At 35.3% G+C, this 13,008-nt stretch overlaps 1 protein-coding gene across 1 annotated transcript in view; it reads left to right on the top strand.

Moving 5' to 3' along the window:
• Hil (peptidase hillarin) overlaps positions 1 to 13,008 on the top strand; it is a 170,319-nt gene that overhangs the window by 134,622 nt on the left and 22,689 nt on the right. The window contains exons 5-6 of the mRNA XM_035364367.2: positions 3,828 to 3,980; positions 7,214 to 7,296. Coding sequence (XP_035220258.1) covers positions 3,828 to 3,980; positions 7,214 to 7,296 — 236 coding nt within the window. The remainder of the gene's footprint in view (positions 1 to 3,827; positions 3,981 to 7,213; positions 7,297 to 13,008) is intronic.

Genomic DNA, 13,008 nt, shown 5'->3' with positions numbered 1-13,008 from the left:
TGACGCAAACAGAGCTTGGTACGTCAGAAAACTGATCTAACTATTTTGCCTAAATGTGCTAACTTTTCAACTTTAAACCACTTGGCATGAGCTTACCAAACAAAGTAAAGCAAGCATCAGTCGATGGTTTCACTGAGTTAGCTACGCATTTACGAATCCGCCATTTTTCCTTCCTAGGTTGGTTGGCGGTTTTGTTGTCATTCAAGCTTTGTGTTTTTGCAAGCAGAAAAGTTAAAGTCCACTCACACATGTTTAACAGGGTTTAAGCCGTAGCCAGTCATGAAAGCGAAAGATGCGCATACATAAATATGCAGTTGACTCAGCACTATCGTCGACCGATGTTTGCTCCGCTGTGATTGGTGGCTGTTATACTAACTTTTCATAAAACAGTTAGAACTTTTAGGCAGATCCTTAAACCAGTTTTTATGGAGTGGCAAGGGCTGCCTGCCTAGCAAAAACTCGGCTTAGATCGCTTATGACTTCAAACCCACTGCGTGAACGAAGCTTAAGGCAAAATTTGCAATAACCGCAATAGCTTAAATTATATGAATGATTAGTATAAGCTAAAGATTATTATTTATTTATTTAAAATTTTCTGGCTTTTGGCAGTTTAGCAGCTGTCTTGCCTTCCAGTACTTTTGGGTGACAGAAACAAAACCATTAAGCGCAGAGTATGTATTTCTGTGCTCATGGTTTATCCAGAGCTACGAAGAGAACAAACACACAGGAGCATTTCCAAGTCTAATGTAAAAGAGCAATCACGCCCGTTTTCACTGAAGCAATCATGCGCAGTTAAAAGACAAAATGATGCTTCAGCTGCAGCAGGAATATGATCTAGGATAATTCCTTGACCAGAAGGTATTGCCAAGCCTTTCTCTTACCTTTTTCCAGAAAGTTGAATCAGGAATCTTCTAAAATTCTATTTTGATCAATCTCTTATTTAAGATATACGTGCTGTTTTTCATCAACGATATTTTAAATCAAGTTATAGTGGAACCTCGCATCATGAACGCCTTTCTTCAAATTACGTGACCAAAAAACCTCAACTTGAATGACGAAATTTATCTCGAGTTACGAACACTCAAGTCGGCAACTCAGGAACTTCTGGAAACGTTATCTTAATATTTGTTATTGCTTAATTTTACTTACCGGAACTCGATGCTTACACAACGGTTGCGGATACATAGCTGACAGCAGCCGACAGGACATTTAACTGACAAGGACAGTTAGCCGACAGGACACTTAGCTGATACAGACTTTTAGCCGATAGGGCATTTAACCGTCACGGGCATTTAACCTACAGGACATTTAACCGACAAGACGTTTAGCGGACAGCACGTTTAGCTGACAACGCATACATATACACAAAAAACATGCGAGAGTGTGTTAGTAAAATTTGTTCATATTTATCTGGAGGAAAAAAGGGTGCTTCCAGGCTACCTAACAAGAAGGTTTATCGTCAAGTGCAATGTTTTTGACCTAATTTAATGTTGAAGAAACTATGGATTTTAAAATTGGAAACAAAACAACTTTATTTTGGGGAAGATTTTGAAATCAGTTACGAGAGTAATCGGACATATGTCTCTATATTTCAGAAGTGGGAAAGAAAATTTCTGCAGTCGGAACGATTTTATATGAAAAAACGAACGGAGCAAAGCGAAAACAAATGCATTGTTAACTGAATTTCTTTAAACCCTTTCACATTAACTAAAAAATTTCTTCTTTAGTAAATGACATTAATTTTTGTACGCTTTCAAAATTCTGATATCTTAGCTTTTTCACGTTTCATTATTATTTTCCACGATAGATCGCGTTGCATTTGTTTTCGTTTTGTCCAATCATTTCTTTAAATATAAAATTATTTCATTCTGAAATTTTTTATCCCTTTTCTGAAACACAGAGAAAGAGCCCACCAACCGCCGAGCGGTAAAGTTGCTGAACATAGTTCGGTACGGCGTTTGAATCCCGGCGGACGGGTTGGCTCCATTGCTTTCGTGGCTTTCCTCATATGTAACGTGTGTACGAGCTAGTTTTCCCTAGAAAGTCCTTCACGAAGACATTCCTTCCGTTAGGCAAATAGCCTTCCAGTACTTTGTCATAATCAAATAAACCATACCAAATTGAAATACGTATAAAACCTATGTCTGATTACTCTGGAAACTGATTTCAGAATGTACGCCAAAATAAGGTTGCTTTTCTGTTTAATTTTAAAATCCAGAGTTTTCTTAATATTAAAGTAAAAAATATGGTACTTATTCATAAACCTTCTGGTTGGATACTCTGAAAACATCCCTTTTTTCATATAAATATGGACAAATTTTACTAAAACATTGTCTTTTATTACTTGTTTTGTTTATATACGCATCGCCAGCGAAACATGCTGTTAGTTAAATGTTTGTCAGCTAAATGTCCATGTCGGTTAAATGACCTGTTGGCTTATGTTTCTGTCAGCTAAATGTCCTGCTAGCTAAATGCTCTGTCAGTTAAATGTTCGTGTCGGGTAAATATCCTGTCGGTTAAATGTCCATGTCGGCTAAATGTCCTTTCGGCCTGTCGGCTAACTGCTGTTGGCTAGGCGTCTCGTCGGTTAAGTGTCACGAACACCTTACACAGTCATGACTTCGACCAGGAAGAAATTAATCAGATTGGGTTGCAGGCAAAGACTTTGACACTTAAGACTTTTTTTTTTTTTTTTTGTTATCTGTAATATTGTGTCTCTTGATAAAAACCTAAGAAATTAACAATGAAAATGTGAAGAAATAAAGAGAGGACTATAAAAATGATCCCAATAGGAAAGAATTATAACAACTTCAGCAACAAAAGTCGATAGTAGAAGAAACAGCTGAACAAGAAGAAAATATGACCCTAGTTTCTCTTAGGCGCAAAGTTTGCGCAAAATAGGGAAAGATTCAAAGTCTTCCTGTGATAATATTATCTCAATAAAGCAGTAGCAAGCTATAAGCAGAAGCATTTTCAGTGACACTGACATGTTTCACTTTAAAACATTTTAAAACATTAGCAACAACAAATCACATTGCGCGAATTTTGAGTGAAACAGAGGTCTAGAGATTGTCAAGCATGGTGGCGCTTAGAGACAAAAATAAGATGAAACAAGATGCTCCTAAAGAGAGCTGCAAAGTAATTTGTTAACTAACCAATTATTATGTCATACTCAGTCTAATATTGTCATAATGCTTTGATTTAATTTTTACACGATTAGAAGTCTAGAGAGTTATCAGATGTTTTTATGGAAGGAAATTTCGCATCCAAATCTTTCTTTATATTTTCCTTCCGCTTATGCAATTTCCTCCGTACACTCTACTCGTAAGCACAGTAAAATTAAATTAAGTTTTTGTTTATTCTATGTATTTAATATTGTGATTAATCTTTTTTTAACTTATTTGTGCGAAGTGAAGGAATTATTGTAATCACAAAAAATTTCGGGCTTTAGATCTCAACGAAAATATCCATTGTTGACCATTACCGAATCTAATTTGACTATTTTTTTCTTGACGTCTGTACATACGGATAGAATAAAGGACTCTTTTTCTCAAAACGGATTGTAGAATGTATTCAAAAGATATTTTTTCGTGACGTCTCTACGTATGTATGTACCTCGCATAGCTCAAAAACGATTAGGCGTAGAACGTTGAAATTTTGTTATACGAAACTGCTACAACATCTAGTTACGCACCTCCCTTTTTTATTGCAATATCCATCTCCTTACCTGGCTTTTATTTTCTCGGTCATTCGCCGTAGACATAAATTTCCAATTACAGAATTGTTTTAAATGATAATTAATATTCACTAATAATTTTTGCTTTCAGAGTCAGAGTTTGAATGACAGAGAAGGATACTTAAGCGAAGAACTGGTGCCTTACCCCACACATCCTCCTCCTCCAAGTCCACCCCTCATATCGAAAATTGAAATCTACAGCGACCCAAGTGTCTTCATGGAACTCGACCAAGTCGCCATAAATGTAAGTCGTTTGCCATATAGAAAAATTACGAAAACATCAGCTTTTGATTAAATGTATTTTGCATAATTTTTCGTTATTATCCGCCTATGAAATCTGAAATATTTTCTTGTGATATTGAATTCTGTCTTAAAAGTAAATCTTCTTTTAAGGTAATTAATTATATATATATATATATATATATATTTGTACAACTTATAATACAACAAAATAATACCTTTCAGCACCACAAAATGGAACAATATTGTTTTAAACTTCTCCAAAAGGAAATGTAGTAGTAAACAAAAACACTTTTTGTACAGAATTATCAATCTATTCTGTAGAATAGGGATTTCCAACCTACCTTTTTCTTGCATCGATCCTTTTTAAAAGAATGGTTTTTCTTCAGTCGACCTCCTCACATGTTTCTCTCTGTTGTACAGCACGCAGCACAATTATAATACGAATAATTGCATATAAATAAAGATATCAAATAGATAAAGAGTATGAACAAAAGTTTCTAAAACAGGGTTTATTGCATTTATGTTTAATTATTATTTCTAAATTTATAAATATAAACATGCTTTCAAAAACAAAATCACGGATTTTAATTGCACATAAGTTCGATTTTAATGAATGATATGGTTGCTGTTGATGTCTGGATACAATTTTTTTAATATTTGGCATAAAATTTGCTTAATTTAATTTTTAAATCACTTCGTTCAAACTTATTAAACTTGTTGCTTCTTTTCCATTTTAGTTTTGCATTCTTCTTATTTTATTATTTTTTTTTTTTTTTTTTATTCTTCCGTTTTACTTTTTTATATTGCTCTTATTGCATAAAAATTATATATTTTGCAATAAATGAATTTAAGATTATACAACATATATATATATATTAAGTAATTTTTGTACATTTTACTCCTTACATTTAATTTATATAATTTCTTCCTCTCTACATAGCATAGCCGATAATTAGTGAAAATAACCTCGTGTTTGGCTTTGATTTTAATTAATGTTGTATCGATTTCGAAATAACTGTAGAAAGAAAGAAATTATAGGGCTTAATTTCTTTGCTCCTTATGATGAGCGACCTGTACCTGTTCGCCTTCGAAATCAACAGAGTCTTAATTAAAATCTACGTCAAACACAAGATTGTTGCTTTGCCTAATTTTATATTTTACTTTGGTGTGTTTCTCTCTTTTTTTACATGAATAAAATATTATTGTTATTGTAATCAATGGGTTACGCCGATCAGTTGCCGATGCATATTCGGTTATCGACCCTTTGATTATCACTCATCTCCTTTAAAATGTCATCAACCCCAAGGGGTCAGTACCAGCTCTGTTGGGGGCACCTCTTGTAGAATAATTTACGAAACAGCCAGCAGATGCCACTTAATGTTGCTGTTACTTATGCTCACTTGTCTGACAGTAACATCAGTCCAAACCCACAAAATTCCTCGTGGCAAGGAATGCAAGATAAGACTGTCGTTGGCAACAGCCTTGAGTACCATACAGGTGATAGTGCAATTTACCTCAGTTCCGCCCCTTCCCCAATTTTGATGGAAAGCATCCCGGGGGAGGGGGACGGGTCCAAGGGTCTCCTACCTCTCTTCCCTTCCACCAAACCACACAAGAGGACTTTCGGCTCGCCGCATATATAGAGTGCCGCCATGCTGCACCGACACTATACATTTACAAACATCCATGCCACCTCCGGGATTCGAAGCCACTTAATGTGATCAAGGTTGTCCACAACTATTTTAATAACATTAACTAAATGAGGATGTTTTAAGGACTTTTATCTCGAAAATTAAAATGTAATATGATATTTCAACAAAAGGGCTATCAGACTGAACATATTAGAAAATAAAATTCTGAGGTTTGTTTATATATAAAATTTTGCAAAATCGTTACAAAAACGTGTTAACCTTCTTTGTATTAACCGTATATCCTTACTTTTGCAAACTTCACATTGACCATTCTAGAAGGGATAACAATTCAGGTTTTTGTTATAAACATTTTATTACACAAAACATTTATTTCACTGTATTATGCATTATTTTTATTTATTTATTTTTTCCGTTTAAGAATATATTTAGATAGTTGCATTTGCATGGAAAGACGCAATATGAATACCGCGAACTACTTTCTTCTTGCACCCGCATTAAAATAAATTTCAGTTTAAAATTCGGAAATCTTTTTCAAAAAAGACAGATTGATACTGAAAACAACTTGAAAAATATGGTGGCAACTCGGTATACGTCCGAGAAATACGCAAAAGTTGGTATAAGTCTTATTTAGACGCGATTTGGATTTTGTTTGGAATACGTCTCGAATTGATTCACGATTGCGCGCACTACACTTGTTTACGTCTTTCGAGACAGTGTTACGACAGCCCATGAGTTTGTAAGGCATTTGGTATGCCTGTTGTTACTATTCAGTAAACAGCTATGAATAGCTCTGAATATTTCCTCAATAGCTCTGAATTTTCGAGTGAATTTGTGTTGCAATGAGGTTTAGAAAGTTAATGAGTAATGAACAAAATGGTTAGGATCACCATGGAGATAAAAGAAGAGATTGTTGGAAAGTATGAAAATGGCATGCATATCCGAGTTTCTAAATGCCGAGTACGGCGGTGTCTACGATTGTTAAACACAAAGAGGTTATAAACCGGCTAAAATTTGGATAGGATGAAATCGATTACCAAAATAAAGATCAGAGACGTTAGAGCGTGTTGAATAATTGCTTTTGATCTGGGTAACAGAAAAACATTTATGTACAGTTATAGAGACATTAGGTATCTTTTGGAAGCAGGAGAGATGAAAAATTAGCAACGCCTTCGCCGGGAATCGAACCACGGAGCTCTGGAATACACGCCCAACATGAAGACCACCACGCCACGAAGGCATGCCAAGAAAGCGGGAGAAATACCTTATACAGTATGAAGTGCAGTGCTTCATTTTTTGAGTGTACCAATTGAGTGCTTCATCTGTGCTCAATATATATTTCACCCATTGCATTTGTATTTTAGTATTGAACAATATTCTAATAATAATAGTACGATATTTTCTAAGGGGTTAATTATTTTTCCTATATTTTGTTTGCTTTTGCTAAGTTCTTTTGGTATACGTCCAAGGATTTGGAACGGATTAATGATGTACACCGAGGTAGTGTTTCACTTAGCTATAATAAGTAGTATCAAATTATCCTAATGCTGAATAAATAATTTATTGATATTTATTTCGTTAATAGGTGGCACAAAATGATCAACAAACGTTTACTGATTTGGTGAGACAACTGATCGGAAGCTGCATAACAGATGTAGAAAAAGCAAGGTAAATATCTCTCTTTAGACCTAGACTATCCATCAAGTAAAATAAGCACATGCTTTTAGAGCATTAAGAATAGGAGGCACCATAGAAAGGTAATGAGGGAGTAAAAGAAAAGGGGCACCAAAAGAATTTCCCATTGCTGTTTTTGCTATGTATGTTTAGGGGATGTATGGAATGTATGTTCAGGGGCTGACTGTACTATACATAATTCGGGAAATTTCCCGAGTTGCCGATGGTTCTACGTACGCCATTTCGCTAAAGATGCCGGCACCGTTATTCAAGTCAGCGATTGTTCGCCAAGGCGGAAGTCATCATAAAGGTGCTGTCACATCGATGAAATGTGCTCTCTCCAAATCATAAATTAAATTTTGTGATGGTGCCTGTACCTTTATCAGATGATTTCGGCATGACTCCTAATAAAAACGCTGTGATACGAAGGTACCAGCACCTCGGCGGACGTTTCTTTCTTCAAGTCATAAAATGAACCAAATAATGGTGCCATCTCCATATCACACTGTTATGCCAAGTACCCGTGGCAACAGCAGCTCTCTTGTATGAAGTTGCTGGCACTTTTGTTCCGAAGATTTTGCGAAGAGAGAAACCATCAAAAAGGTATGGCATTCTGATGGAAGTTGCTTTCTCCAAGTTCTAAACTGAACTTTATAAAGGTGCGGCCACCTATATGCACGTTGATGATTATTCACTAAAATAAACACCTGACCATGGTCATTCCGGCACTTCGATGAAAGTTGCATTCTTTATTGTAATAACGGAGTTTCAAAAGAGTGCCAGGCATTCCTTATGTCAGAAGACGTCAACTTTTTTTTTGGCTTCGGGTCATAATCAACCAAATATATATATTAAGAAGGCCTTTCGGGTCAATGGTTATTTTCATTTTGGAACAGTCTTTCTTGGTGAATAATAAGATAAATTTTATTGAGAAAATAATTACAATACACTTTAAACATAGAAGTTTAAATTCTGATTCTAATCATTATTATAAAAACAAACATAACTGAATGAACTTTATTTTTCTCTTCGATATCAATGGCTGCCCTGATGCTGAACTTGTGCTGTGAGTTTAGTTGAGTTTGGCTTATAATTAGTCGTCTTAAGATGAACAACAAGCATCTGAATTTTCGATATTAAACTTCTACTGACCTTACTTAAAATGAATTTCATGTGTGAAAATATTTGCTCTCATTTATAAGTTGAACGAAATGCGGACAAAACCGCAAAGCCAATTTTTTGGAATTATGCATTTTAGATGTGTTGCCAAACTTATCGATTTCTTCTTAAAATTCTGTTACAGTTTTTATTTTTAAAAAGTAAAAATGCATTTTCATTACTGCAGTTTTGTAATCAAACAAAAATATTATTGTTGTTATTTATTTTCGGTTTATTATTTATGCATTCTTCAAGTGCTCGTTTTATGTTTAAGTTTTATAATTTATTTTCATATATTATACTTTATTTTCGGAAATCAAGTGAGTCACCGTGACATTATGAAATGGATCATTCGGTGACCCGCAGGTCATAGGTTGTCTAGCCTGGTTTATCTCTTGATGAACAATGGTTAACTTGCATAAGGTTCCGGCACCTTTATTTAAGTCGACGACCGTTATGTCGATGACTTAATTCTTCATAGAAACGACCCGGAACCTTTACGAAAGTTGCGTATTCATGGTAAGAACTGAACTTCAGGACGGTGCCAGGCATTCCTTATGTCTTGGTGAACAGTGGCCAACTTCCATAAGGCTGAGGCACCTTTATTCAAGTCTGTGACTGTTAGCTTAGGAACGTCTCAGAATCTTAATGAAAGTTGCATTCTTCGTACTAAAAACTAAACTTCAAATGAGTGACAGGCACTTCTTATATCTTGATGAACAATGGCTAACTTGCAAATATACCGGCAACTTTATTCAAGTCGGCGGCTGTTCAGTTAGATCTTCAGAGGAACGTCCCGGAATCTCGATAAAAGTTGCATTCATCATGGTATATACATAAGAGTGTCGACACTTTTGTGTCTAAATGCTGAGGCATTTTTGTACCCTGATGATCAATGGTAAATTTCCATAAACGTTGGGTCACGTTTATGAAAATTGGCCGCGCCAGTATGATCACCCCGAACTGTCTCATGTTCTTACTCCGAACAACCCTCGTCTTATGTATGGTGCAGTTAAACCAAGACAGAGAGAGAAGGTGTGAGGAAAAAACAGGATGAGAAGGCATCCTCGAGAAACAGTGTCCAAGTATAAGAAGTAAGTGCAGTATAAGAAGTCGATACCTTTATGATAGAGATTTCGCCAAGATAGAAACCATCATAAACGTATGTCACTTCGATGGAAGTTGCTTTCTCCATGTTCTAAATTGAAACTCATAAGGGTACGGACACCTTTAAAATACATCGGAGGTTGTTCACCATAATCCATCATAAAGTTTCTAGTACCTCAATAAAAGATGCTTTCTCTGATTCTTAAACTGAACTTCGTGATGGTGCTGGTACCTTTATCAGGGGATTGCTCCGACTTTTCTGCCATGGAATGTATGGTGCAATTAAATCTAAGACCAAGTGAAAAGAAAGGGGGAAAACAGGCATTATATTGCAAATTTATGTAGGGGTACCGAAATAGTTTAAGCGTTAGGACCTCTAAATGTCTTAACTCAACCCTGTGCCTCTTTTACATTTACTTTCCTTTTTTGCTTACCCAGTCAGTGAATGCTTCAGATTAGTTTACTCTTGCGCATTTTCCAAATAAAGGGTAGTCTCGATTATCCGGACTCTTGCGGATCACTCATAATTGAAAAACAAGGATAATCCAAGTTATTACTTTTCTTGCATATTGCTTGTGTTTATTTTTTAAAAATATCAGTAATTTCACTTTTTTTCTGAGAACGTTTAAATATTTGTCGAATTTCGCTGCGTATTTTTCGAAATGCCATTTTATCATTGCATTTCATTCCATCACTCTCTGCCTAGTCTGTTCTTTTGACATTTGAAACCATATCAGCATCACTCGAACATTGAAAGAGACCACTTTGGTAGAATCGCTATTGAACCATGCCTAGATGTTTTCACGATCGACACGTTCGAAGAATTTTATGTTTTAATTTTTTTGGCATAAAACTTCAGTTATTAACTCGACTTTTTAACTATTAGATAAATCTCCAATTTCTATATTAGGAAGAATCTTTCTCCATACTCAGATGTGCGCGTATTTGTTTTTTACACATGCTTGCGAATAGCTTCGCCTTTGACGTATAATCCGCACCAGGATAATCGAGAGGATACAGTGTGTATAATTTTTAAAGGAGTTTTTCTTTTTTCATACTGTTTATTTACTTATTTATTATGATTAAAAATACCCATACCACCCTTATCCTTTTCCTCTTTTCTTATCTTCAGCCTCGTTAACTCCTGCCATATGTTGTATTTTTTCGCCCCGTACAAATTTACTTTTAATATGTAAGATTATTAAATGTTTATTTAGTGTTTATTTTTTGCTCATTAAAATTTTGCTTTGATTACACTTTCAAAATTTTGTGAGTTTCTATAGTATACGATTCGATTTATTAACTCTTATCACTCAAGGTCTTTTTCACTTGGGCGAATCAGCAACTCGTGACGATTTTCCGCATATTTTATGAATTTCTTAAATGTAAATTATTTCGCACACAATTTAAAGAGCTAAGTAATTTAAAGAACTTAACACAATTTAAAGAAATCTAATGGTTCTTTTTATGTCTGAAGATACTTGCAGTCCCGCGCCTTTTTTGCCGATATAAACAGTATTCTCTGAGGTATTTCTTCGGATTCTGTGCATTTTATTTATTCTCAGTTTTCTGGCTCTTCTGCAGAATCACTGTGGCTTTCACATTCACTATTTATTACCCTGATTTTTCGCCTTCTTACACCTCTTACTTCATCACTATCTTCAGTTCTGCTTTCCTCGTCGGTATCGTCAAGTAATCTACGCATAAACGTAATTTCATTCTTCATCAACGAGAAATCGATTTTATCTTCATTTGGATTGATTCTTTCATCGTATTCCATGCTCACTGGACTCCGTAACTTTGGAAATAATTTTCCTGTTGCCAAGATTGTCGAGTCGGAAACACATATATAACAATAAATCTAAAAAACGTATTTAAGATTAAAGATCGGCAATTGTTTTATACGCTTGTATTTTTGAATACACTCATGAAGCGATACTGACCAAACTAAATCTAAATAAACATCGTTACTGCTCAAATTATTGTGTCAAACCGAGTGTAGTCAAGAATCACCTCTCGAATTACCGCATCAAATCAAGTAGTGACCAAGAGTGCGAAAGGTTAAATTTCTATTAAATTTTGGAAAACAAATTTTCTATAAAGTTCTGTTCTGTAAAAGCTTTATAAAATTACTGTACAATTTTATATAGAAGCATTTCTATATAGAAATATTATAAAGTTCTTTAGGCATTTCCGTAGAGCTCTATCAGCTTCTACAAAAAATGGAACACGTCGAATTTGGTGAGAACCCCATGAAGCCATCTTGCCTAACTCGCACTGTGCAAGAGTCTGATGGGAGTATCATGATATGGGGCATGTTCTGTTGCCATGCAAGTGGTGCCCTGGTGTTCCTCGAGAGTAAACAAACAACCATGAGATACCTATATATAATGGAAGATCAAGTGCACCCTGGAATGTTGCATTTTTATCCTGATGCGAGGGTTCATGGACTATAATCAGCTATACATCGTGCCAGAAGTGATCAAAATTGGTTCGTTGAACATCAGTTTGACTTCCAACATCTTCGCTAGCTACCGCATAGCCCGGATCTTAACCCCATAGAAAATGTATGAGATATGGTGGAAACACGCATCCGACAGCATTCTCCTCTTCTATTTAATTTACAAGATTTAAAAAGCTACGTAGACAATGCATGGTATTCTCTGAACGTAAATGCACTCCAGAAGCATGTAGACACGATGCACAGACGAATCAGAGCAGTTTTCCTTTGAGAAAACAGGCCAAATAAAATATTGATCTTAGGTTTCTAATTCATAGGTCAGTGTCTATAAATGTTTTGCATTGGCCAGTGTGCTTTTAAACAACGTGCGTGACAGACAGTGTATTTATAGATTGGTTTTTATATAAAATAGTTAAGGTGTATGTTACCTTGCTTATTTTAAATTTTATAAAATTTTTTCTGAAACCTCTGTCAGTCCGTTGTTTGAAGACCCCTGCCCTAGGCGATCATTACAGTTGACTCCTCGTGTAGCGTGTCCCATCAGGACAGCCCAAGTCTGCGTAACTATTCCTCTTTTGGAATACATAAAAAATGCCCAGAGAGCCATACTTGTACTGAAAAATATGAATGGGAAAAGAAGGCTAGCTCCCGTAGACATAATGTAAATCAGTCTGGTTCGCCTCAGGCGACTTACGAATCGAAGCTAGTATGCGGTGCAGCAAACACGCAGGGTGCTGGCGCAAATCATTCTGCTTGAAATGCTAGTGAAGTACGAAGCATAAAACCTGCTATATGAGAATTGGGTTTTGTTGTTATTTATACTCAAAATTTTTATTCTGAAGTGTGCTTTGCATACGATTTCTTTTATTTTAAAGAAAAATTTTTCGTTTGGCTATTAAGCATTTTCGTACCAAAGTATTCAATAAATAGTTACTGTTATATTTCTAATGTAATACTAATTATAATTCTAATAATATTAA

The sequence above is a fragment of the Stegodyphus dumicola genome, chromosome 9, assembly GCF_044657685.1.
Source record: "Stegodyphus dumicola isolate Sdum_Otavi_A_Nest chromosome 9, ASM4465768v1".
NCBI classification, from domain to species: Eukaryota; Metazoa; Arthropoda; class Arachnida; order Araneae; family Eresidae; genus Stegodyphus; species Stegodyphus dumicola.
The sequence above is the reverse complement of the archived record's forward strand: the minus strand, read 5'-3'. Positions and strand labels throughout refer to the sequence as shown.